At 72.7% G+C, this 23,650-nt stretch overlaps 2 protein-coding genes across 3 annotated transcripts; one reads left to right on the forward strand and one right to left on the reverse strand.

The window, feature by feature from the left end:
* Window positions 1-181: 181 nt before the first annotated feature.
* On the forward strand, window positions 182-19,572 carry RARA (retinoic acid receptor alpha). 2 transcript variants are annotated; one of them, XM_068418720.1, is made up of 9 exons: window positions 182-373; window positions 7,219-7,522; window positions 16,521-16,669; window positions 16,763-16,904; window positions 17,918-18,078; window positions 18,162-18,338; window positions 18,416-18,620; window positions 18,841-18,999; window positions 19,302-19,572. In XM_068418720.1, the coding sequence occupies exons 2-9, from the start codon at window positions 7,345-7,347 to the stop codon at window positions 19,475-19,477; spliced, it is 1,347 nt and encodes a 448-aa protein (XP_068274821.1). In that variant the 5' UTR covers window positions 182-373; window positions 7,219-7,344; the 3' UTR covers window positions 19,478-19,572. The 2 variants fall into 2 exon arrangements, with proteins under 2 accessions (XP_068274821.1, XP_068274822.1); XM_068418721.1 differs by lacking the exons at window positions 182-373; window positions 7,219-7,522 and adding an exon at window positions 12,197-12,479.
* A 1,281-nt stretch (window positions 19,573-20,853) lies between these two features.
* GJD3 (gap junction protein delta 3) lies at window positions 20,854-21,582 on the reverse strand. Its single transcript, XM_068418899.1, has one exon. The coding sequence runs from the start codon at window positions 21,580-21,582 to the stop codon at window positions 20,854-20,856; it is 729 nt and encodes a 242-aa protein (XP_068275000.1).
* Between the last annotated feature and the right edge of the window lie 2,068 nt (window positions 21,583-23,650).

Raw genomic sequence — 23,650 nt, forward strand, 5'->3', positions numbered from 1 at the left:
TCTGGAGACTTCAAAGAGTTACAATGGCAGCGCCGGCCCCGCCCACGCCGCGTCCCGCCCACCAATGGGGAGCCGCCTCTGGCGGCTCCCCATTGGTGGGCGGGGCGCGGCGTGGGCGGGGCCGGCGGCGAGGGGCGGGGCTTCCTCCCTCGTTCCCGCCCGCCGCCGCCGCCGCCGCCGCCCCGCCCGGCCCAGCCCCGGGTAAAGTTTCCCCGCGAGCACATGACTCGCAATGGCCGCGGCCGCCGCTCGTTAAGCTCCCCCCTTATTCCCACCCCCCCGCTTCCCCAAACACCGCCCGGGTCTCCCCGTGCCTCCGCCGCCATGCAACCGCCGCCGGGAGTTTTCCGGTTTTAAGGATCTCGCTGATCAGGTAACGTAAACCGGGGGGGGGTGCTCAGCCGTGGTGGGGAGGGAGGTGCTGCGGCGGGCCCGGTGCCGCCTCCGTGAGGGGTGCGGGGACGGAGGGGGGATCCAGCGCGGCGTGCCGGTGCCGAGGTGGTGGTACCGAGGGTGGTGGGTGCCGTCCTACCGGGGACACCCACGCCGGTGGGTTGGGGTGTCCCCGCCCCGGGAGGCGCCGCTGGAGCTCCTGCCCCGGGAGGGGTGTTGTGAGGGTCGTCCCCCCCCCCCGCCCCGGGAGGCGGCGCTGGGGATGCCCCTCCGGTAAGGGGGTGTCCTGGGGATCCCCCCCGCTCCGCCTCGGTGCTGGGGTCCCCGCGGGGGGGGTGAGGGCCCCCGCCGGGCCGAGGCTGCCGGGAGCCCCGGAGGGGCAGCGTTGCTCCCCGCCCCGGTTCTGGATCGTGGTTTTGACCCCCTCCGGGCTTGGCGGTGCCGGGCCCCCCCCGGTGACCGGTGCTGGGGTCCCCCCTCCCGGTGCCGGCTGGCTGGGGGCTCCCGAGCGGCACCGGGTCATCCCCGGTGCGGGGGGGGCCTGCCGTGTCCCCCCCCCCCACCTCCGGGGGGATGGGGCACCCCCGGAGCGCGGAGCTGGGGGTGCCCCCCCGGGATTACCGGGTCCCCCCGGGCCGCCGCTGCGCGCAGCCACATCCCCCCCCTCACCGCGGCGGGGGCGGGCGGGGGGGGCCGGGCCCGCTTCCCCTTTTAGGGGTGCGGGGCGGGGGGGGGCCGGGGCGCAGGCGGCGGGTGAGCGGGGCCGGGGGCGCGGGGGGCGGCGGGGGCCGCGGCCGGGGGGCGGGAGCGGCGTCTGCGCCGTTTCCTGGCCGGCGGGCGGAGGAAGCCATCGCTCTCCGCGGCTGACAGGGCGCTGGCGCGGCGGCGGGGCCGGGGGGGGCCGGGCGGGGGGCGCCGGCCAACGCCTCCCCCGCCGCAGCGGGCGCCCGGGGCCGGCCCGGGGGCGGCGGAGCCCCCGCGGGGCTCCTGGCAGTGGCGGCCGGAGGAGGAGGAGAGGGGGGGGGCTGCCCCACCGGGTGCTCCCCGGGCTGAGGCCCCGGGGCGGGGGGAGCCCCCCGGGTCCGGCGGCAGCGGCCCAGGCCGGGGGGGCCGGGCAGAGCCCCGCTGGGGTGTCCCCAAATCTGTGCCGCTGACCTTTGACCTCGCTGGGCGGTGGGGACCGTCCCCAGCCCGGTGGGTGCTGGGGGGGACGCGGGGGCTCCCCGCGGTGCCGTCCCGCTCGGGGGTGCCGGGCAGGCACCGTCCGGTGGCTCTGGGTGCAGCGTCCCCACCGCCGGCCTCCGTGCCGGGATTAGCGGGTGACGGCTCGGTGGCTTAGCGGCCCCGCGGCCACCGCTCCCGGGCCATATGTCACCCGTGGGCCCCACGCCCTGCCCTTGGGGGTGACCTTGCTGCGTCGCGGGGACACGCGTGGCCCCACGGCTGCTCGCACCGGGGATGCCGGTGGGTGCCCGGCCCCTTCGTCTGCTGCTCTGCTCGCGGCCCCCGCGGGTGACACGGCTGCCACCGGCGGGCACCGGGACAGTGGGGAGGAGGGCAGGGCCCCGTCCCGCACTGCTGGTGCCTGCGAGTGCCGTGTCCCGGCTGGGATGCCTGGTGTTGCCCGGCTGTCCTCGCACACCCGCCGTGTCCCCGGCGCTCGGTCCCCGTGCCGGGCATGGCGTGGTGGCCGCCGAGCCTGGGGAGGGCCCGTGCTGCCGCCTGCCCTGCGGCGCTGGGATTCACCAGCTCCGCGGCTCCGGCTCTATTTATAACCAGGAGGCTCTGGTGTGTCGACGTGCCACCCTCGGCTGAGCCGGCCGCGGGCAGAGCGTGCCGATGCCAGCGCTGCCAGCCTGGGGGGTGGCGAGGGGGTGGCTGGGCTCTGGGGTCCCCTGGCCCTTTTTGGGTGCCGCTGCAGCAGTTTGGGGGGACCCTCGGCTCGTGGAGCTGTGGGGGCCTCGCAGCCCGGAGCCCCCCAGCACCCATGGGCACCCCTGTGCCGCAGGGCCCCCCATGGCAGTGCCACGCTCCGGGGGGAAGGGCTGTGGTGCCGGCAGGCGCGGGGGGGGCTGCGATCATATCTGCGGTGACACATGTGCTGATTACGGAAAATGGGTTAATCTCCCTGCGGCTGGAGGCGGCTTAGCGGGGGGCGGCTCGTGGCAGGGCCCGGCGAGGGGCCGCGTGCGCCCGCCCCGGCCTCCGCCGTCTCTGGCTTGAGCCACGGCTGCCAGGCTGTGACAGGGGACATGGCACTGCCACACGTCCGCACGGCAGCCGGCCCGGTTGCGGTGCCTGCGGCACGGGGCGGTTTGGCCCCCCAGGTGCGCCAGGTCCCAGCCGTGCCTGGCCTGATCCCAGCCCCCCGGGAGCCTGCCCGGGCCGGGGGCACGGTGCCACCAAATCCCAGTGTCCGGGGGTGTCGTGCGGCCGCCTGCCCTGCTGGGTCCACCCACGCCGGCCCTGGGCGCCGTGTCCCGAGCGGCCCCGTGCCGCGGGCCGGCGGCGCAGCCAGCTGCACTTGTCTGCCGGCTGTCGCCGAGCCAGAAAGGGCTGTCTGGGGCCGCGCTGTTCCCGGCACGCCATTCCCAGGGCGCCGGCTGCGTGCCGCATCCAGGGCTAAAAACAACCGGGGGCTGCTGCGAGCGGCTGCCGTGGCGCAATCCCGCTGCTCCCCGGGAGCCCGTGGGGCACCGGGATGGGGCACCCCGGCACCGTGTCCCCTGGCAGCGGGACCTGTGGTTCCCTGGGCTCGTCCTGAGGGTCAGGGTGCACCGTGGGGTGGGAGCCGGGCTGGGCCCGGGGGTGCCCCCTCCGTGATGTGGTTGGGGGTCCCCAGGGTGGTGCGGGGCCGTGGCGGTGCAAGGGGGTGGTGGGTAGGGCTGGCCCGGGCACCGCTGGGCCTTTGGGGCTGAGCCAGGCCGGACCCCTCCTTCGAGGATCTGGTGAGCCAGCGCGGCTGGGCCAGGGCAGTGCTGGTGCCGGTGGTGGCGTGGCACCGCCGTGCCCGTCCGGGGGCCTTGGCGGGGGCCGTGGCACCTGTTCCCGCAGAAGAATGGCGTGTCTGGCGGCGGGTGCGGGAGGTGTAACCGGAGCGGCACGTTCCCGGCGTAACCGGAGCCGGCCGGGCCACAACAGGTGGAATTTCAGTGTGTGGCTCCCACCCGGCAGCGGGACGTGGGGTGCCGGGGTGAGGACCCACGCTGTGGGGCTGGCGGCCGCTCTCTGGGGCGCACATGTGCTCCCATGGAGTGGGGACACCGGCACACACACAGTCCCCACCGGCCTGCGCGGTGTCCCCGGTCCTGTGTCCGTGCTGGTGGGAGCCGGGGTGGCCGGGCGTGGGTTACTGCTGGCACGCAGGGTGCCAGGGCGTGGGGGCACCGGCGCTGCGCAGGGCCCCGCGGTGGGGTGGACCTGGGTGTGCCGCTGGCCCTTGGGAGCACCGGGCAGGTCCTGGGGTCCGCGCTGGCCCCAGCACCCCCAGATGCCCTTGACCGGGGGCTGTGGGCAGCCCCGGCCCCGGCGCACGCTGCCTGTGCCGAGCGTGTGCCGCCGGCGCTGGCCCTGCCGCCGGGCTGGGCATGATTCACGCCCGCCCGGGGACGTGAGAAACGTGACGGTGACTCACGGCTGAGATGCTGCGGGGATACGGGGAGGGGGTCTCGCTCCGCGGCTCTGCCGAGGGGGCACCTCACGGCACCAGCTGAGCCGGGGGGGCCTGGCAGCGGTGGGGGGCAGCCGGGCCTGGCAGCGGTGGGGGGCAGCCGGGCCCTCGCGTGTGAGGCTGCCCCGGGCCGGGCGCTGACAGCAGCGAGGAAACCGCAGGCTGCGACCGCACCGCGGCTCCGTGGGCGCTTCCTGCCCTGCCCGGGAGGCTGCAGCGGAGCAGGGCCCCTGCTCCCCCCCCGCACCGGGGGGCACGGCACCCCCTCCCTCTGCCCACGCACCATGGGGCGGCCTGACACCGGGGTGTCCCCGTGACCTGTCCTGGTGAGGATGGGGGACACGGGCAGCAGCCACCTCTGCCGGATTTGGGGAGCAGAGTGGGCTGGCAGGGGCTGGGGCGGTGGGCTCTGGGGTGGCAGGGGATCGGGGTGGCAGGGGATCAGGGTGGCAGGGGAGCAGGGTGACAGGGTCTGGGGTGGCAGGGGAGCAGGGTGACAGGGTCTGGGGTGGCAGGGGGCCGTGGCAGCAGGGCTGGAGCTGAACTGAAACCTGGAATCGAGAGTGGCGAGGGGAAGCTGCGGTCAGGAGTGTGGTGCCCGCAGGCATGACAGGAAGGGCTCAGTCGCTGCCCGCCGCCCCGCCGGGCACCCCAGAGCAGCCCCGGCCCCGCTTGCCCCTGCGGTGCTGGGGGGGGGACAGGGCGGTGCCCCTGCTCACTGGCATTGTCACATCCGGGCGCTGGCACTGCCATCGCCGTGTGCCCCGGCAGGAAGCGTGGCTGGGTTTGGTGGTGTGACGTGGGCACCCAGGGCTGGGGGTTCTGCCTGTGCCAGGGGTTTGGGGAGCCTGTGGGGTGGGACGTGGGGTGCTGCCAGGCCCCCTCGGCGGGCAGGGCTGGGGACGGTGGGTGTCGCGGTGCCGCCGTCCTGGTGCAGTCCCTGCTGTGCTGTGGTGAGCCGTGCTGGCCGTGCCAGGCGCAGGGGAGCAGGATGCGGCCCTGCCCGGGGTGTGGGCAGTGAATCCAGCCCCGGGGCACTGCTGGGGGCTGCATTTTGGGAAGGGGTCTCTTAGGCCGGGCAGCACCGGCACAACCCCCCTATCTGGGTGTGTGGGGTGGGTTTCATGCCCCAGTTTGGGGTCACAGGGGGCTCGGGCAGCCGCGGTCCCCCCCAGCCACGCTGCTGCCGGCCCTGGGAATGGCTCCGGTCCGTGCGTCCGTCCGCTCCCGGGGGCCGCCCCGGCCTGGGCAGGAGGTTCCTCGTGGCTGGGATTTGGCCCGGGCCCCGCGGGGCTGGAACGAGGCGCCGGATTCCAGGAAGCTCCGGGCCCCGGCCAGCTCCTGCCGGGGACTGGAGGAAAAGGCACCGGGGAGGGCGAGGTGGGCCCCTGCCGAGGGGCTGCGCGGCCCCCGGCCCCACGCTGCTGCCGTGGGGCGCTCGGGGAGCGGCGCCTCGCCAGGACGCCCAGGACCCCCAGTTGGGTCGCCCAGGACCCCCCGGTTGGGCTGTGTGGGGGTCTGGGCCGGCTCAGGGCCCATGGGGGCCCCTCTGGGCTGCGGCTCCTTCTGCCCACAGGCACCCACGGGAGAGGGGCCGGCCGGGCTCCCCGGACCCTCCTGGCCACTGCTGGTCCCACGGGGCGTGGGGAAGGGGCCGGGTGCGGGGTGCACGGTGGCCGGGCCGCGGTGCTGGCCTCGCTGGGTCCCTGGCCTGCGGCGTGCGGGGGGGGACAGGAGCGGGGTGAGTAATTGGGCCCCGGCGCGGCTGGCGCGGTGCCCGGCCAGCACTTGGCAGCGGCAAACATAAACACTCCTTCCCGCGCCTCACCCCCCGCTGCTCCCCCCGGCTCGGGGGCCGCGGCCTGGCTGGGGGGCGATGGCTGCCCCCCGTACCGGGCCAGGGTCCCTGTGACCCCACACCAGGTGTGTCCCCTCCCCGGGGCTGAGCCGCCGGTGCTGACCCGGTGTCCGGCACCGTGCCCCGGCGATGCCCGTGGGAATCCCGCACGTGCTGCAGCACCGGGGGGGGGACGTGACCCCCAGCCCAGCCATTGCTGGGTGCCCACCCCGGGGGCAGCCGGAGCGTGGGTCTCCCCATGGGTGCTCCAGTGTGTCCCCACGGGTGGGCTGCAGCGCCGGGGCTGTGGGTGCTGGTGTGAGCCGGGAGGATGGGGGTCCTGCCTCCAGTGGGTGCTGGGGGGGGCGGGCAGGGCCGTGCCCGTCCCGGCCCCTCCCCAGCGCCTCGCCGGGCGGCCCAGCCTTGTTCCTCTGGATCCTTTTCCGCCTCCGCGGGGCCGGGAGCCAGCGCTCGGCAAATAAACAGCCCCCGCCGGGCCCCGCGCCAGCGCTTAAATAAACAGCCAGCCCGGGATTGTGAAAGCCCCGGGCCCCCCTTCCCACCGCCGCCCCCCACTCTTGGCCTGGCCCGCGGGGTCCGTGCCCCGCCGCGCTGGCGTGGGAGCTGCCGGCCCGGCACACGGTACAGCACGGCCCGGCACATGGCGCGGGGCGGGGGCTGCGTGCCGACGGGCAGAGCCCAGCCCTGTGGCGGGCGGCCGGGCTGAGCCCCTGGGTGGGGGTCCCAGGGAGCGTGAGCCCCCTCCTGCCCCGAGGTGGCTGAGCCCCCTCGCGCTCGGTGCAGGCGCGGGGGGAGCGGAGCCGGCGGGGGCGCGTGGCCGTGACGGCAGAGCCGGGCTGGAGCAGAGCCGCTGTCCTCAGGGGACCCCGGAGCGCCCGTCCCCCTCCCCGGCTGCCTCACAGCCCCCGCGGGCTGGGGCAGGGGGTGCTGCCCCCAGGACCCCCCCCCCGTGCCCATCCTCCCAGGGCAGGCCAGGGGGAGCAGGTTGGGGGCTGTTGTGTGGCCCCTGGCTCGAGGGGGTGCCCAGCGGGGCCGCGGTGTCCCCACGCCGTCCCCTGCCCCCTCGCCCGCTAAGCCGGGATTAGTGCCCTGCGCCGGCCGGGCCTCGCGGGTCCCGGTGCCGTTAATCTGGGGGATTGTCGTTAATCTCGGGGAGCGCCGGGCCCGGCCGGCTGCGCCCTCCCGGGGCCGGGAGGGGATGCGGGCCTGGGGGGGGGTCTGGGGAAACTGAGGCAGGGCTGGTGGGTGCCACATTGGGGTGGGGACCCAGCTAACCCCCTCTCTGCTCCCCCCGCAGCATCGCAGGAGCCAGCGAGGACAGCGAGGACAGGCGCCAGGCAGCGGGTCACCCACGGGCCTCATGCTCTGCTCGGCCCCTGCGCCCTGCACCTGAGAGCCCCCCCCCGCGCCGGAGAACCCCGCCATGGCCAGCAACAGCAGCTCCTGCCCCACGCCCGGAGGGGGGCACCTCAATGGCTACCCCGTGCCCCCCTACGCCTTCTTCTTCCCGCACATGCTGGGGGGGCTCTCGCCGCCCAGCACCCTGGCTGGCATCCAGCACCAGCTGCCCGTCAGCGGATACAGCACCCCATCGCCCGCCAGTGAGTACCGCGGGGGCGTGGGGGGACCCCTGGCGCTGGGGGGGGGGGGTGTGGGGACCCGTCTGTGCCAGGATCTGTCCCCAGCATGGGATGTGGGTGCTGACCCCCGAGCTGCTGCCCTGTGGTGGTTGCACTGGTGGTGGTGGGGGGGGGTCCCTGCTCCCAGCCGCCGCGTCGCCCACCCGTGGGGAGCTGCGTTTGGGGAGCACCGGCTCCTGGCCTGGTGGGAGGCGAGTGCCCCGTGTGTCCCCGTTAGTGCTGCCGCTGGGGAAACTGAGGCACGGAGCGGGCAGTGGCGCCCGGCGGCGTGTGCGTCAGTTAATTGTTGCTGTGCGGCCGCCTTCGTTAATGGCTGTGTTTATGCCCCGGCCGTTAACGGCCCAGCTGGCCCTGGTTAGGGGCCGTGGGCTGCCACCGTCCCCGGCACCCACCGCGGCCGGGGGGCTCGGCGGTGCTGGGGGAGGCCGGTGCCGCGCCGTGTCCCCGCGGCGGCTCTTTGTTCGCGGCGGCGCGGGGCCGCCCGTGGGGGAGGCGATGGCGGCGATCATCGCGCCTGCTCTGATGCCATTTCCCCCTGACAGGGTCGTCCATCACGGCCCCGGTAATCACCGCGCCGGCAGCTGGGAGCCGCGGGAGGTGGGCTCCGACCGGGGCCCTCCCCGCTCCGTGGCGCCAGCCCTGGGCTCGCAGCGTGCCTCAGTTTCCCTGGCGCCTCGGTGGGTGCTGTGGGGCGGCTGCCGGGCCCCCTCCCCATGCCCGGCACCGCTGTGGACGGGTGCCCGTGCCCGTTCCCGTGCCGGTGCCCCGCAGCGCCCGCCGTCGGGGAGGCCCCCGTGGGTCGGGGTGTGGCGGGGCCCCCCCAGCCCAGCCCTGGCCCCGGGGGACGGTGCAGGCCCGGGCAGGGCCGGCCCCGGGCGCTGTCCCCCGCCGGAGCCGCCCCGGCGGCGGTGGGACCCAGTGGGACCAGTTCAGCGACTGGGTGGCGGCGGGTGGGGCCCCTCCCCCGCACTGGCTCTGGGGCCGTTCCCGCCGCACGGCGTTGTGGGAACGGGCTGGGGGGGCCCCTGTCACCCCCCCATCCCCCTCTGACAGCGGGGACGGGGGCCACGGGCAGCGCTGGAGGGTGCCCAGGGGCTGATGGGGGCCGGCTGGGCCGTGCCTCAGTTTCCCCTTGCCCTTCCCCACTGGGGTGCCCAGGGATCCCGGGGGGATGCAGGGGGTGGGGGCACCGCGTCTGCCCCCCCCATAGCACCCATCCAGCCTGGTGGGTGCCATGTTTGTGTAGGTCCTACAAGATTTGGTGTGTGCCAGGGCGGGATGCCCCCGCTCTCCCTCCTGGAAACACCGGGGGCCGTGTCCCGGCTGGGGGGTCTCGGGCCTGGGGGGGCCGCAGAGGGGCTGCACCGGGCAGCCACCCCCTCCTCGTAGCGTCTGGCCCCGCCGCCCGCCCGCCCTCGCCAGATGTGCTGCAGCTGCGCGGCCCCGGGCTGGGCCCTCCTGGGGGTGCAGATGCCCCCCCGTGGGGTTCAGCGGGGCACCCGCCGGGGCGGGGGGTGTCGGGATGGGGATCCGGTGGCGGTGGGGCTGCAGGGGAGCTGCTGGGGCTGGATGGGGGCCCCGGGGTGCTGCGTGCTTTGCCCCCGGCGCGGGGACACGCGTGTGCACGTGTGTGCGTGGAGCTGGCCGCGCATGTGTGCGTGTCCGTGGTGTGTGTGAGCGTGTAGGGGGTGTGCACGGGTGAGCTCAGTGCCATGCCGGCTGTGCCCGTGCCCGTGTGTGCACGCTGCCCGCGGTGCGAGGCCACCCGTGTCCCCGTGCCAGGTGTGTGCACGCGTGTCGGTGCGTGTGGGGGTGCCAGGGCTGTGCCTGTGCCCCCCCGTCCCCGGGGGCTCCGCGGTGGCCTCCTGCCGTGGGGCCTGGCTGTCCCCGGGGGTCCCCTCTCCTCACCCACGGAGGGTCTCGGGGGGCCGTGAGCCCCCCCCGGATCCCCCCCTCCGCCCGTGTTCCCAGGCTGCGGGAAACGGGACCCCGTTGCGGCCCCCTCCCCTGCAGCCGGGCCGGGGGCCCCGCGGCCGGGCCTGGCCTGTCACCCTACCCGCTGGCTCCGGTTTCCTCTGCGCCGCAGCCGCTCCCCCGCAGCGCCCCGTAATTAATTAATTTTTAAAAATTAATGAGCAAAACGTGCTCCCTGTAGGCCGGAGGCCGCGGGTGGGGGGCGGCGGGGCTGGGGGGCCCCCGCTCAGGGCAGGGGGTGGGGAGCCCTTGCGGGGTGCGGGGCTGGGGACCCTCCTGGCCCCCCCATCGCCGCCCGGGGAAGATTGATGAGGGCGGCTGGGCCGGGCCCCCAGCCTGGGAAAGCCCATCGCGGCGGAGGTTTTCTGTCACTGTCAGGGGCCGGGGGCCGCCCGCGCCCGCCCGGAATTCGCTCCGAAGCCGCTGAAGGGGATAAATGGGGTCTTTTGAAGTGGGCGTGCGGGAGGGGGCTGCGGGGCCCCGTGGGGACGGGGGGGAAGGGGCTGGGGCCAGGCACCCCGCGCTGGGCTGGGTGGGTTTGCGTGGGGGTCCCGGCCCACGTCCCGCTGTCTGCTGCCACCCTGCGCGCCCGCTCTGGGGACAGCGGGGTCCCCCCGTGGGGTCCCTGTGGGTTTTGGGGTTGGGTCTCCATCGTGTTTGTGGGGGCATCCCCGGAGCATCGGCCACCCCCGTGAGCGGGGCCGGGGGGTGCTGCTGGGGGGGTGGGGGGCACTGTGGTGTCCCCAGGCTGGTGGCAGGGCGGTGGGACGGGGTGTCCCCATCACGGGGCAGCGTGCGGGGCGCTCCCCTCGCCCGGGTCCTCTCGGCTGCTGCGTCGAGGCTTTGGGGGTTTTAATCTCTGGTTCTTCCTGTGGTGGCGGGTGCGGGACGGGGAGCGGGGGACAGCCATGCCGTGCCGTGCCGTGCCGTGCGGTGCCACCGGCCGCGGCCCCTCCGTCCCCTCGGTCGCAGCCACATTCTTTCCAGCGCTGGTAAATGAGTCAAAGCAGACATTTGTCATGTTCGCTGCAGGAAGTTGGAGGAGCGCTGGGCTTTTGTTCAGAAACCTGCTGGCTAAGCAAAGCCTCGGACTTGCTATTATTATTTAAACAGGCGCCGCCGCTCTGCACACGCACACATACATACACACACATACACGCACACATACATGCACACACACGCACACACCACCCGGCCTTTTTCTGAGGCGTTTTTGTTTCTCTCCCCTTTCCCCTCCTCTCTCCGGGGGGTGGGTTGGGGGCGGCCCCCGCTGCTCACTTTGGGGCCGGGGCGAGGGGGGGCTGCTGGCGTGTGCGGGGCCGGGGCGTGTGGGCGTGCAGAGCGCGGCCGTGCCGGCGGGTGGGTGCCCTCGGCGTCGGTGTGTGCACAGGGTGTGCGTGCGTGCATACTGCCACGCTCGTGTGTGCATACTACCATGCGTGTGTGCACGCTGCTGTGTGTGTGTGCACATGTACTGCTGTTCACGTGTGTGCACGTTGCCGTATGCGTGTGCATGCTTAATGTGTGTGCGTGCATACCGCCGTGAGTGCGTGTGCACGCTGCTGTGCACATGTGTGCAAACTGCCATGCGTGTGTGTGCACACTTCTGTGCATGTGCGTGCATACCGCCATGCGTGTGTGTGCACGCTGCTGTGCACGTGTGTGCATGCTGCCATGCTTGTGTGCACGCTGCCACACTTGTGTGCACGCTTGCTCTGTGTGTGTTCACACTGCCGCATGTGCACACACACGTGCACACGCATGTCCGTTTATGCACGCTTGCTGGCGTGTGTGGCAGGGCCCACATCTTCCCACCAGCGTCCAGCCCTGCACACGCGTGTGCAGTGGTGTGTGCACACACATGGATACAGTGGGGACAGGCACATGCAGATGTATGTGTGCACACGCTCAGCTTGGTGGGGACATGGTGCCACACACATACGTGTGTGCAGAAGGAATGCACACACGTGTGTGTGTGTGAAGGAATGCACACACGTGTGCGTGCACATGGGCTGCCCCGTGCACTGCGGGAATGTGCACACACTTGCACACACGTACACACACCCACCGTGCGACGGTGCAGCAGGGGCCCATGTGGGCCCCTCTGCAAGCACATACCTCATCATGCCGCGCTCACACGCGTGCACACGCATGCACACACGTGTACACATGGATGCACACACACACAAACGCTTGCAGTAGTGCAGCCAGAGCACGCGTGGGCCCCTCTGCAAGCACATACTTCATCATGTCACGCTCACACGCGTGCACACGCGTGTGCACACACACGCACGCGTGTCCCCCCGCCCCGAGGGGGGTGGCCGGCGGGTCAGGCCGAGGTGAGCCCGTCCCCACCGGGTTCACCCGCAGTTCACCCGCATGCCATTAGGCAAATGAACCACGGTCCCGGGTAGCCCCCACCGGGGGCCGCCGCCGCCTCCTCCCCTCCCCGGGACGGCCGGTACCGGCCGTCCCGGGGAGGGGAGGAGGCGGCGGCGGCCCCACGGCACGGAGCGGGTTAATGCTGTGGGGAGGCGGCTGGTGTCGGGAGGGACCGGGGCTGCCGGAGCCGCAGAGCCGGCGGGGCTGCGCCTTCCTCCCTCCTCCTCCTCCTCCTCCTCCGCCGCCGCCTGCCCGGGCGCGGAGCGGCGGGGCCGCCCCCCCCCGCCACTGCTCCCCGGTTAAACGGCGACCGGGGCCATGGCAGCACAACGCGGGGCTCCCCGGGGACCCGGTTACTGCGGGGGGGGCCACTGAGCACCCCCGGTGGCCGCCCCCGGGGCCATGTACGAGGGCGCGGCGGTAGCGGGGCTGCCCCCCGGTCCTTTCCTCCGCATGGATTTCTACGGACCGGCTCGGGGTTGTTTGTTACCGGAGCGTGGCCCCCCCGTACCCCGCGGGGGTCCCCGTCGCGTCCCCCCACCCTGGAGCAGCTCCGGCCGCTGTAGGTACCCGCGTCCCCGGGGGGGGGGGGGCGGCCGGGCCCCTCACCGTTGCCTCGGGTCGGTGCTGGAGGAGCGGCGGCCTCTGATCCGGGCTGGTGGGGGGGCGCTGCGGGGTGCGGGGATGGGTGCTGGGTGCGGTGCTGGGCGCTCGGCCGTGGGTGGGGGGTGCTGAGCAGGGTGCTGGGTGCTGATCCCAGGGGGGGGGCCGGGCTCAGCCCCCCCACCCCGGCCCCGGGCCCAGCGCTGCGCAGCTGCCGCCGGCTCGGCCATAAACAACCCTTGGCCTATTTCGGTGAGAGCCGGGACGGGGGGGGCCGGGGCCGGGGCTGAGCCCGGCGGGGCCCCCCGTGAGCCCCCCGCACCCCCTGCCCGCCACCTCCGCCGGGATCCCGCTCCCCCCGCTCAGGGCTCTGGCAGAACCCCATAACCCACGAGCCGCTGTGCCAGCCCGGGCCCCCCCCCAGGGGTCGGGGTGCCCCCCTGGGCCGGGCTGGCCTGGGCGCTGCGGTGGGACCCGGCCAGTCCCGCTGGTGGGATCTTGCCCTGTGTCCCTGGGTGGGGGTCCCAGCCCGGTGTCCCCCGTGGGTCCCCCCTTGGGATCGGGCAGCCCCCTTGGGGGCACGGGGGGCGTGCGGCCCCCTCGGCGCTGGGGCGGGCAGGGGTACGGGCAGCGCACCCTGAGCTGCCGGCAGCCCGGGGGTGTCACCCGTGGGGCCCCACTGTGCTTTGTGCCCGCTGCGGGGGGGGCCCCGGTGGGCTGGAGGGGTCCCACTCCCCCCACAGCGGGCAGCCGGCCAGGCTGGCTGGGTGCCCAGGGGCCACGGGCGGCGATAACGGCCTGGGAAGGTCCTGCCGGGCTCCGTGGGACTTTCACCCCGATACTGGCTGCGGGGCCCCCCCTGCAGTGGGGCCTGGGGGGGCCACCTCATCCCTGGGGGGCTGGCGAGCCCCTCTCCCTGTCCCCGGTTCGCCCTCCCGGCAGCGATGCCCGGTGCGGTGCCCATGGCACGGGGGGTGTGCGGCCGCGGCCCCCACGGTCTCGCTCCCCCCATTGTCTCGGGGCTGCTCGACCTTTCCGCTGGCATCGAGCGCGGCGCGAGGGGCCTTTGTCTGCGGCGGGGGACGGCGCGGGGGCTGCGGGGGGGGCTCCCGCCGCCTCTGCGGGGGGCTGCTGCCCTGGGTGCCCCGGAGCGGGCAGGGCCTGGCAGGGGCCGCGTGTTCCAAGCCCCAGTGCCACCCCCTGAGCGCGGGGCCCCCCCCGGCCCTCAGCGGGGTAGTTTGGGGCCATCGTTCCTGCTCTGTGCCCCCTCCCCACGGGCCACGGCCGGGCAGCGCGGGCAGCTCTGGGTGGACGCCCTGGTGCTGCGCGGGGCCAGGGCATCTCTGGGCTCTGGTCATGGTGACCGTGACCCGGCGGGCGCGTGGGCGGCGGGTGCTGGCGGGACTCCCTGGCAGGGTGCCCCGCTCCCTACGTCACACCGCGGTGCCGTGTCTCCCCAGCTCGGGGGTGCCAGCCTGCGGCACGGCTCGGTGGTGTCGGGGGTGGCCGTGCCGTGCCTCAGTTTCCCCAGGGACAGCTGTGGCTGCGGCTGGGCTGTGCCCGACGGGCCTGGCCCCACGGTGCTGGCTGGTAGCCCAACGCCGACGCTGCCCTGCCCGGCGGGACGCCGTCTCGCTGGCACGGGGGGAAGAGCCGCTCCGCGGGGTGCGGGGAGCTTGCCCGCTGCTGTGGCGGGGCCTGGGGATGCCACCGTGCTGCAGCTGGGGAAACCGAGGCACGAGGCGGTTCCTGAGGGCAGCGGAGGGGCTTGCAGGAGCCCGCCGGGGCAGTGGGTGTCCCGTGCCGATGCGGGTGCACGTGCTGCAGCATTTTTGTGCGGCACATGGGCAGGACCGGGCACCCCATCGCCTGGGGCACCCCACGGCTCAGGGCTCCGTCGCTCCCAGGACCCTCCTTCCCCCCCTGCCCCTCGCTCCCGCAGAGGCACAGGAATTTGGGGCACGGGGGATCCTCAGCTGCAGGAAGGCCCTGGGTGGGCGCCCACCCTCCTGCCAGGCGTGCCAGCATGGGGCTGTCCCGCACGGCATGGCACTGCCTGCTGCCCCGGGCCCCGCTGCGGCCCCCGGCCGGGCTTTGCTCCTCGTCCCCCACCCTGGAGGCTGGGTCCTGTCCCCGGCTCTGGCCTGGGAGCGATGGCTGGGTGTTGGGGGGTGGCAGCAGCCCCGACTCCTGGGTCACCCCCCCGGGCCCTGGCACGTGGCCTGGCCCTGCGGGCGCTTTCCCACGCCGGGGCGGGGGTGCCGGGTGTTGGGGTGCCCCGGGGTCCCCGGTGCGGGCAGGAAGCGGCCGGTGGGGCCGCGGGCGGGGGCGGCGCGGGCGCCCCGGGATGCCGGTGGAGCCGCAGCATCTGGTCTGCAGCTGGGCTGCGCTTCCCCGAGCGGGGCCGGGGGCCGGCGTCCCTCCTGTGCCGGGGGGAGGTGGGGCTGGGGGGGGCAGCCTGGACCCCGGGGTCCCCCTCCTGCACCCACCGCCGAGGTTTGCCCCCATCCTGCCCGCTCAGCACCTTTGGGTGCTGCTCTGTGCCCTCTGCAGGGCCGCGAGGGGCACGCAGGCCTGATGCCACCGTGAGGGGCTCCTGGGGAGCGGGCGGCTGTGCCCGCGGGCCCGGTGGCACGGCAGCCCCTTGGCCAGTGGCTGCGGTGGCCGGGGATTCCCACGGCGCTGGCGCAGCCACGGTGCCTGCCTGGGGACGCTGACGTGCGCCGGCGCGGGGGCAGCCGGGCCCCCTCCCGCCCCCCGCAGCCGGCGCATCAAAATCTTGTCAAATCTGCATTTTGCGAGTGCGGCTCCGCGAGGAAGTTCTTAAATTATATAAAAGAGGCGATAAATTATAGACGACGTTCGCTCCGTCACTTTAATGGCTCCGCTCCCTCGAGTGGCAGCGGTGATTTATTCAGTGCCGCCCGGGAAGCTCTGCCCGGCTCGCTCGCCTCCGCGCCCGCACGCTCCCATCCCACCCCGCACGCTCACCTCCCACCCCACACACTCTTCTCCCACCCTGCACGCTCCCATCCCACCCCGCACGCTCACCTCCCACCCCACCCGCTCCCATCCCACCCCACACGCTCCCCTCCGTGCTGGCACGCTCCCCCGTCCTGGTTGTGCTCGGTGACAAGCGTTATGGGTGGCTTTGTCCCTGTTGTCCCCCCCTCCCTGGCCCCATCTGCACCCGCGACCTTCGGTGAGTGTCCCCCCCCCCCCACCCCTCATCCATCACCGCCCCAAGCCCCACCACCCCCCGTGGGACCCCTCCTCGGCACGGTGCCAGGGTGGGTGCCCCGGCCAGGGCCTCTCCCTGCGGCACCCTGGGGGAAGCGGGTGGCACAGGGCCCTTTTCAGGGGCCCTTTTTGGGGCGCAGGGCAGGGAGGGGGGGCCGGGCTCCCCCCCCCCAACCCGGCCTTTCACATCCCGTCTGACTGGTTCGCTTGGCTCCGCTGCAGCAAAACATTCGCAAACATCCCGGCGGGGCCGGGGCGCGTTAACCCGTGCCTGGCTGCCCCCCGCGCCGGGGGCTGCACCCCTGCCCCGCGCCCCCCCGGCTGGGCACCTCCTGGCTGGTCCTGGGGGGCACTGGGGTGGTCCTGGGGGGCAGGAGGGGGCTGGCACGTCCCGTGGGATTGCGGGGTGCAGGAGAGGGACAGGCACATCCCACGAGGCTTCGGGGTGTGTGGCCGTTGCGGCACGTGGTGGCCGGGGGGTGGCTGTCGGGGGGGTCCTGCAGTCCCGGCCTTTTTCTTTTCTTTTTTTTGTTTTTTCCTTTTTTTTTTGTGTCTGCCTGAATTCCGCGGCGTCGCCGTGGCCTGGAAATGTCACGTTGCATCTTCCCAGCTCACGTCCTCTCCGCGCTGGCCCCGTGTGACCCAGGGCTGGGGTGGGCAGCGCAAGGAGGGGGCGGGTGGTGGGCCAACCCCGGGGGGTGTGAGGCGGGGGGTCCCCGTGGGGGTCTCCGTGCCCTGAGTGCCACCACTTTCCCCCCAGCCGTGGAGACGCAGAGCACCAGCTCGGAGGAGATCGTGCCCAGCCCGCCCTCGCCGCCCCCCCTGCCCCGCATCTACAAGCCCTGCTTCGTCTGCCAGGACAAGTCCTCGGGGTACCACTACGGGGTGAGCGCCTGCGAGGGCTGCAAGGTGAGAGCTGCCAGCGCCCCGCGCCGGGGACCGTCCCCTCGAGTCCCCGGGGTCCCCAGGCCGGGCACTGACGGGGGCGTGCGGGGTCCCCAGGGCTTCTTCCGCCGCAGCATCCAGAAGAACATGGTGTACACGTGCCACCGGGACAAGAACTGCATCATCAACAAGGTGACGCGCAACCGGTGCCAGTACTGCCGCCTCCAGAAGTGCTTCGAAGTCGGCATGTCCAAGGAGTGTGAGTGCGGACGGGGATGGGGACGGGATGGGATGGGATGGGGATGGGATGGGGTTGGGATGGGGATGGGATGGGGATGGGATGGGGATGGGATGGGGACGGGATGGGGATGGGATGGGGACGGGATGGGGACGGGGATGGGGACGGGATGGGGATGGGATGGGGATGGGATGGGGACACCCTGCCTGGGTGCAACCAGGGGAGTCTGGGCGCCGTGGGCCATCCCGGCAGCCCCCTCCACACACCCATTGAGGCCCTGGGGGGAACAGGGGGGCCCCCCCCTGGGTTTATGTCACATCCCGGCCGTTGCCTGGGCGACGTGTGATTGATGGTGTCAGAGATAAATGACGCCGCGGAGGCCTCGGGGGTCCCCGTGCCAGTTGTCATGGTGCCTGGCCATGGCGCGGTGTGGCCGGGGGTGGGTGACTGGGGGGTGCTGGGGCGCAGCTGCCTCCCCCAGTCCTGCCCCATCTGTGGGGCCCGTGGCCCCCCGGAGAGGGGCTGCCGGCCGCGGGGGGGGCCGGGCAGTGCCGGGGGGGGGGTTCAGCATCCCAGGGGCTGCAGGTCTCCCTGCTCCTAAGGGGGGTCCTGGTCCCCCCCAGGCCATGGGGGCTGAGCCCTGTGGGGTGCAGGGCTGCACCCGGCTGCTCCCCCCGTCCCCGCTGCCACCTCGAGGGCGTCCCCCGCATGCCCTGGGACGAGCGTAGTGGCTCTGCTGCCGGTTTCTCTCCCTGGTGTTTTTCTCCCCTGTACCGGCTTTGCAGAGTGGAGCTGAGCCCTGTCCCCATGGCCGGGGCGTGGGACCCCCCCACGGGTGCAGCGTCACCCCCTAATTGCCTCCTCATGATTCAGGGCCTTATTTAAGCTGTGTGGGGCTGGCGGCTCCGCTGCCATGGCTGATCCCTTCCCTGGTGTCAGGGTCCTGCCCTGGGGGGGGACACAGAGCATGGCCGAGCCCCCCCGGGGCAGGGGCTGGTGGCAGCGGGGTGACCCTGCCCCTGCCGTCCCCGCAGCCGTCCGCAATGACCGGAACAAGAAGAAGAAGGACGTGCCCAAGGCGGAGTGCTCGGAGAGCTACATCATCACGCCCGAGGTGGAGGAGCTGGTGGAGAAGGTGCGCAAAGCCCACCAGGAGACCTTCCCCGCACTCTGCCAGCTCGGCAAGTACACTACGGTGAGTGCCGGGGCGCCGGGGGGGCCGGTGAGTGCCCGGGCAGCCCCCCCCGCCGCGCCCTCACCCCCCGCCTCCCGCCGCAGAACAACAGCTCGGAGCAGCGGGTCTCGCTGGACATCGACCTGTGGGACAAGTTCAGCGAACTGTCCACCAAGTGCATCATCAAGACGGTGGAGTTCGCCAAGCAGCTCCCCGGCTTCACCACGCTCACCATCGCCGACCAGATCACCCTCCTCAAAGCCGCCTGCCTCGACATCCTGGTGAGAGCGGGGACAGGGGCAGGGCTGGGGACAGGGAGGGGACCCCAGGCTGAGCCCCTGCCCTCGCCCCCCCCCAGATCCTGCGGATCTGCACGCGCTACACGCCGGAGCAGGACACCATGACCTTCTCGGACGGGCTGACGCTGAACCGCACGCAGATGCACAACGCCGGCTTCGGGCCCCTCACCGACCTGGTCTTCGCCTTCGCCAACCAGCTGCTGCCGCTGGAGATGGACGACGCCGAGACGGGGCTGCTCAGCGCCATATGCCTCATCTGCGGAGGTGGGTGCAGGGACGGGCACCCTGCCCAGCGCCCCATGGACCCCCCGTTGCCTCCCCAAATGGCTGATCGACCCCAGTGGTGCCCTTTGCCACCCTGGTGACCCCCTCGGGGCCCGGTACAGGGAGCTGGGCCATGCCCGCACCCACGGGGGGCAAAGGGGAGTGACGGGATGTGTGCTGTCCCCCTGTAACCACTGTGTCCGTCCCCCCCTGGCCACAGACCGCCAGGACCTGGAGCAGCCCGACAAAGTGGACAAGCTGCAGGAGCCGCTGCTGGAAGCGCTGAAGATCTACGTGAGGAAGAGGAGGCCCAACAAGCCCCACATGTTCCCCAAGATGCTCATGAAGATCACGGATCTGCGCAGCATCAGCGCCAAGGGTGAGCGCTGGGGAGGGGGCGGCCGCCCTTCTGCTGCTCCCTGTCCTGGGGGGTGTCCCTTGGGGTCGGCACTGGGGGGTCCGGGCACCGGAGGGGACGAGGGAGGGGGCACCCACAGCACCACATCCTCCAGGGACCTTGTCCTTGGCACCCAAGGAGGAGCAGAGCTGGGGGTGCTGGTTTGGGGATACTGGGGTGGGGGTACCGGTGTGGGGGTGCTGGGGTGGAGGGTGCCAGTGTGGTGGTGCTGGTTTGGGGGTGCCGGCAGCGCCCTGCCCCGCTGACCCCGACCCTCGCGGCAGGCGCCGAGCGGGTGATCACGCTGAAGATGGAGATCCCGGGGTCGATGCCGCCCCTCATCCAGGAGATGCTGGAGAACTCGGAGGGCATGGACACGCTGGGGCCCCCCCCGGGCAGCTGCAGCCCCAGCCTCTCGCCCAGCTCCAACCGCAGCAGCCCGGCCACGCACTCGCCGTGACCCGCGCCCGGCGCGCACCAGGACAGAGCCCGGCACGCCGGCACACGGGGGGGGGACACCCTGCGCCTCGGCCCTGCCTGCAGCCCCCCCCCGGGGCGGACTCCTCGGCAGCCCCCCGCCGGCGCGGACCCCGCAGGGAGCCCCGCAGCCCCCGGCCCCCCCAGTCCCGGGCGAAGCGCGTTGGTTGAGTCACATTTCAGGGGCTGGGGGCCCTCGGCCACGTCCCCCCCCCCACCCCGGGACACCCCGGCCCCACCAGCACCAGCACTCACGGGATCGCAACCACCGAGCCCCCCCCCGCCCCGTCCCGGCCGTCCGGCGGGGAGGACCCGGCCAGACCCCGCACGCCGAGGAAGCAGAGTCATTTAAAAGAGAAAGAAAGCAAAGTATATATATATAAATATCTATAAATATCTATAAATACGTTTTAAAACCTTTGTAAAAGTTTGGAGGGGTTTGTAGGCCTGTGCAGGTGGAGGGGGCACGGCGGGCGCTGCCGGGGTGGGGGGGGGTGGGGGGAGCACACGGTTTATTATTATTAAATTTTTTTTTTTTGTTGTTGTTGTTGAGATTTTAGTGGTTTTAGAGTTGGGGGGTGCTGGATGGGCCCTGCCCTGGCCCGCCCCAGGCGGGGTGGGGGCTGCGGGGGCGCGGCGGTGCCAGCCCCGGCCTCGCGGGGAGCGGGGCCCGGCCCTGCCGGCACGGGGAGGATGGGGGGGACGGGGGGGGCTGGCTCCAGAATAAAGTTTATTTATTCTAGTGCCCGGCTCGTTCTTGCTGCGGGGGCACCGGGGTGGGGGGGTGCCTGGGTGGGGTGTGGTGTGGGGGCATGGTCGGGGCTGCGGTACCCCAAGTCCTGGGGGGGGTTCTTTGCTGCGGGGGGGCACCCTAGGACCCCCCGTCTGCCCTCCCTGGCTCTGGCTGTCCCCAGAGGCCGGGCTGGAGCAGAACCTTTGGGGACCCCCCAGCAGCCCCAAAGCTCTGCCCTTCCCTGCCCTGATGCTACAGTCACGTCCCCCCCATGCCAGGGGCCAGCCCTGGCCGCAGAGCCCCGATGCCTTCGTGACACCCCCAGTGAGGGACAGCCATGGCCCCCCTGCCCCGTGCCAGGCTGGGGGGCAGCAGGGAGGGGGTCAGGGATGTCCCTGCCACCGCACAGGGATGGGACCTGTTTGTTTTCCTTTTGTCCATATTTTTTGTTCCAGCAGCTGCGGGGTGAGGCCCATCCGCCGCCCACAACAGGAACCGGGGGGCACCGGGGCACGGCACGGCCCCGCTTCCCTGGCACGGCGAGGGCTGAGCCACAGCCAACCCCCGGGCACCAGCTGGGCTGAGAACGGCCACAGCTCATGCCAGCGATGGCAGCCTGGCACCGGCTACACAGTGAGGTCCCCCCGCGGCGGGGGGCCAGTGGGGCAGCACGGCTCCTCCGCAGCCCCCGCCGGCTGCCCGGGGGCCGGTCCCCGCTCCTGGGGCCGGGGGCAGCACCCAGCGCGGGGCGGGGGGCCCTTGCGCAGGAGGTGGGCGAGCTCGGCCAGGCTGAGCAGCGCCGAGACCAGCCCCACCACGAAGTAGAAGTGGATGAAGACGGTTTTCTCGGTGGGGCGGGAGACGAAGCAGTCGACGCGGTGCGGGCAGGGCCGCCGGCGGCACACGAAGAGCGGCTGCACCCTGAAGCCGTAGAGCAGCGCCTGCCCCAGCAGGAAGCCCAGCTCGGCCGCGATGCGGGCCACCACGCTGCCCACGTAGAAGGGCTGGAGGCGGCGGGCGCGCTGGCCAGGGGCCCCCCCACGCCCCGGCTTGGCCGCCTGGTGCACGGCGAAGATGACGAAGAGGGCGGCGGGGGCCGAGAGCACGACGACGTGGAAGACGAGGAAGCGGTAGTGGGAGATGGGGAAGGCGGCGTCGTAGCACACGGGTTTGCAGCCCGGCTGCTGCGTGTTGCAGACGAACTCCTCCTGCTCGTCCTCGAAGACGTCGCTGCCCACCGTGGCCAGGACCAGGATGCGGAAGAGGAGCATCACCACCAGCCAGAACCGGCCCACCATGGGCGAGTGCTCCTGCACGGCGTCCAGCAGCGAGCTCAGGAAGCCCCACTCGCCCATGGCCGCGCTGCGGGAGCAGGGTCAGCGCTGGGGGACCCCTCCAGCCCCCCCCCCCTCCCTCCATGCCAACCCCGAATGCATCGCACCATCCCTGCTCACGGGAGGGTGCCCAGGCAGTGCCAGCCCTGTCACACGTGTCCCCACATGGCTGTGGTGCCCCAGGACTCTCTCCCCCAGAGATGCCTCCGAGGCCGGGGCAGGACAAGCAGCTTCCCCAGCCCTTGTGCCCCCAGATGCCCCCCAGCCCGGCGGGGTCGGCCCCGGTACCTGCGGAGCCCGTGGTCCACGGCGTCGCAGCGCGGCTGGCGGGGGCCGTCCAGGGCTGTCGGGGACTGTCCGGTCCCTTGTCCGGCGGGGCTGGGATGACGGTCCCGCAGCCACGCCTGGAGCCCTTTTAAAGAGACAGAGCGGTTGCAGGGGCGCCCGGAGGGGAGGGAAGGCTCTGCCGGGGGTGGGGGGGCTCAGGGACAAACACTCCCCTGCCCCGGGGCCAGCAGCTGCCTGGGGGTGCAGGGGACAGCGGGGCCCCCCCGTGCAGGAATGCCCCTGTGCCTTGGCCTCCCCAGGGCCTGGGGGTACCAAGCCACAGCACTCGGCTTCCCCAGCAGGCCCCACAGCGCTGGCATCGCCTCCCTGGCCCTGGCAGAGCCCGGGGCATCGGGTGCATCCAACCGTGTGGTGACAGCTCCTGCCCTGGGGTCTTGCCTGGGGCCGGGGTCCCCCACGGGGCTGGAGTACCGTGCCGGGGGGGTGCTCAGGACTGGCACCAGCTCCCCTGGTCCATGGCGCTGTGCCCGGGCTGTCGGGGCCACGGAGGGTCCCATGGACCACAGACTGGTCGGGGTGGGAATGGGCCTCTGGAAATCATCCAGTCAACCCCCTGCCCAAGCAGGGTCACCCAGGGCACATCGCACAGGGTCACGTCCAGGCAGGTTTGAATATCTCCAGAGAAGGAAACTCCCCCCCTCCCTGGGCAGCCTGTGCCAGGGCTCTGGCACCCTCACAGCAAAGTTTTTCCTCATACTGAGATGGAACTTCCCGTGTTTCGGTTTGTGCCTGTCTGGGGCTGCCCCAGCCCTGGCACGTGCTGGCAGAGCGAGCTGTGCCAGCTGTGGGGGGGCCGTGGAGCCGGGCAGCTGCTTTCCAAAGCGCTGCAAGGAATCCTCTGTGGCACGGCCAGGGCGAGTGCCAGCCCCTGCCCAGCTGGGCGAGCGCCGACGGCCTTTGCCAGTGCCTCAGATTCCCTTTCTGCTAACGGGCGCAGAGCCCTGCCCGACACGGGCCACCCTTGGGGTTGTGCGATGCCCACGGTGGGTTGGTGCCCAATGGCATCCCCAGCGCCCGCTCAGGGAGCTTTTGTGGTGGAGAAAATCCTGGTATCGCCACTGCGGTGACTCCGTGTGTGTTCATACACACACAGCTCTATATGTACATCTGGGGTGACACCGGGGTTACGGGCACAGCCACCAGCCGGCCAGGAGCTGCCCGTGGCCTCTCCCTTTGCTGTGCCAGTTGTGACAACTGATTCTCCGGGTGCACTTGCAGCAAGGAGAGCCGTAAATAGCCCGGCCCCGCGGCGGGGACGCGCCGGAGACGCTCTCCAGAGCCCGGCAGTGGAAAATCTGACAGCGCTTTCCACACTTGACTGGGTTCCAGCAAAGCACCTCGGTGGCACCGATAGCGCCCGCACCCGACGGATGGTGGGGGAACGGGGGGGCCCCGGGGTTTGCCTGTTGCTCCTGCAGCTCCCCGTGTGCAGTAAATCACCAGTCTGGGATGTGGGGAGAGGCGGGTGTCACAGCTGGGTCCTGCTTGTCCCCTGGTGCCAGCCCAGGAGCCGCTGCCAGCCCCACGCTGATGCTCTGGAGGCCCCGGGGTGCTGAGCACCCGCGTGTGGGGACATGTGACATCACAGCTCATTCCCCAGGGCTTCGTTAGTGACCCTGATCCCTCCCCACACACTAAACCCACCAACTCTACCAGGAGCAGCCAGAGCAGACCCCGCCAGCCCCCTCTCCAGCCCAAACTCATCACTCAGCGAGTAAAACTGTCGGAAACATCAGCCACC

Source organism: Nyctibius grandis, chromosome 26, assembly GCF_013368605.1.
Source record: "Nyctibius grandis isolate bNycGra1 chromosome 26, bNycGra1.pri, whole genome shotgun sequence".
In the NCBI taxonomy this organism is placed as follows: Eukaryota; Metazoa; Chordata; class Aves; order Nyctibiiformes; family Nyctibiidae; genus Nyctibius; species Nyctibius grandis.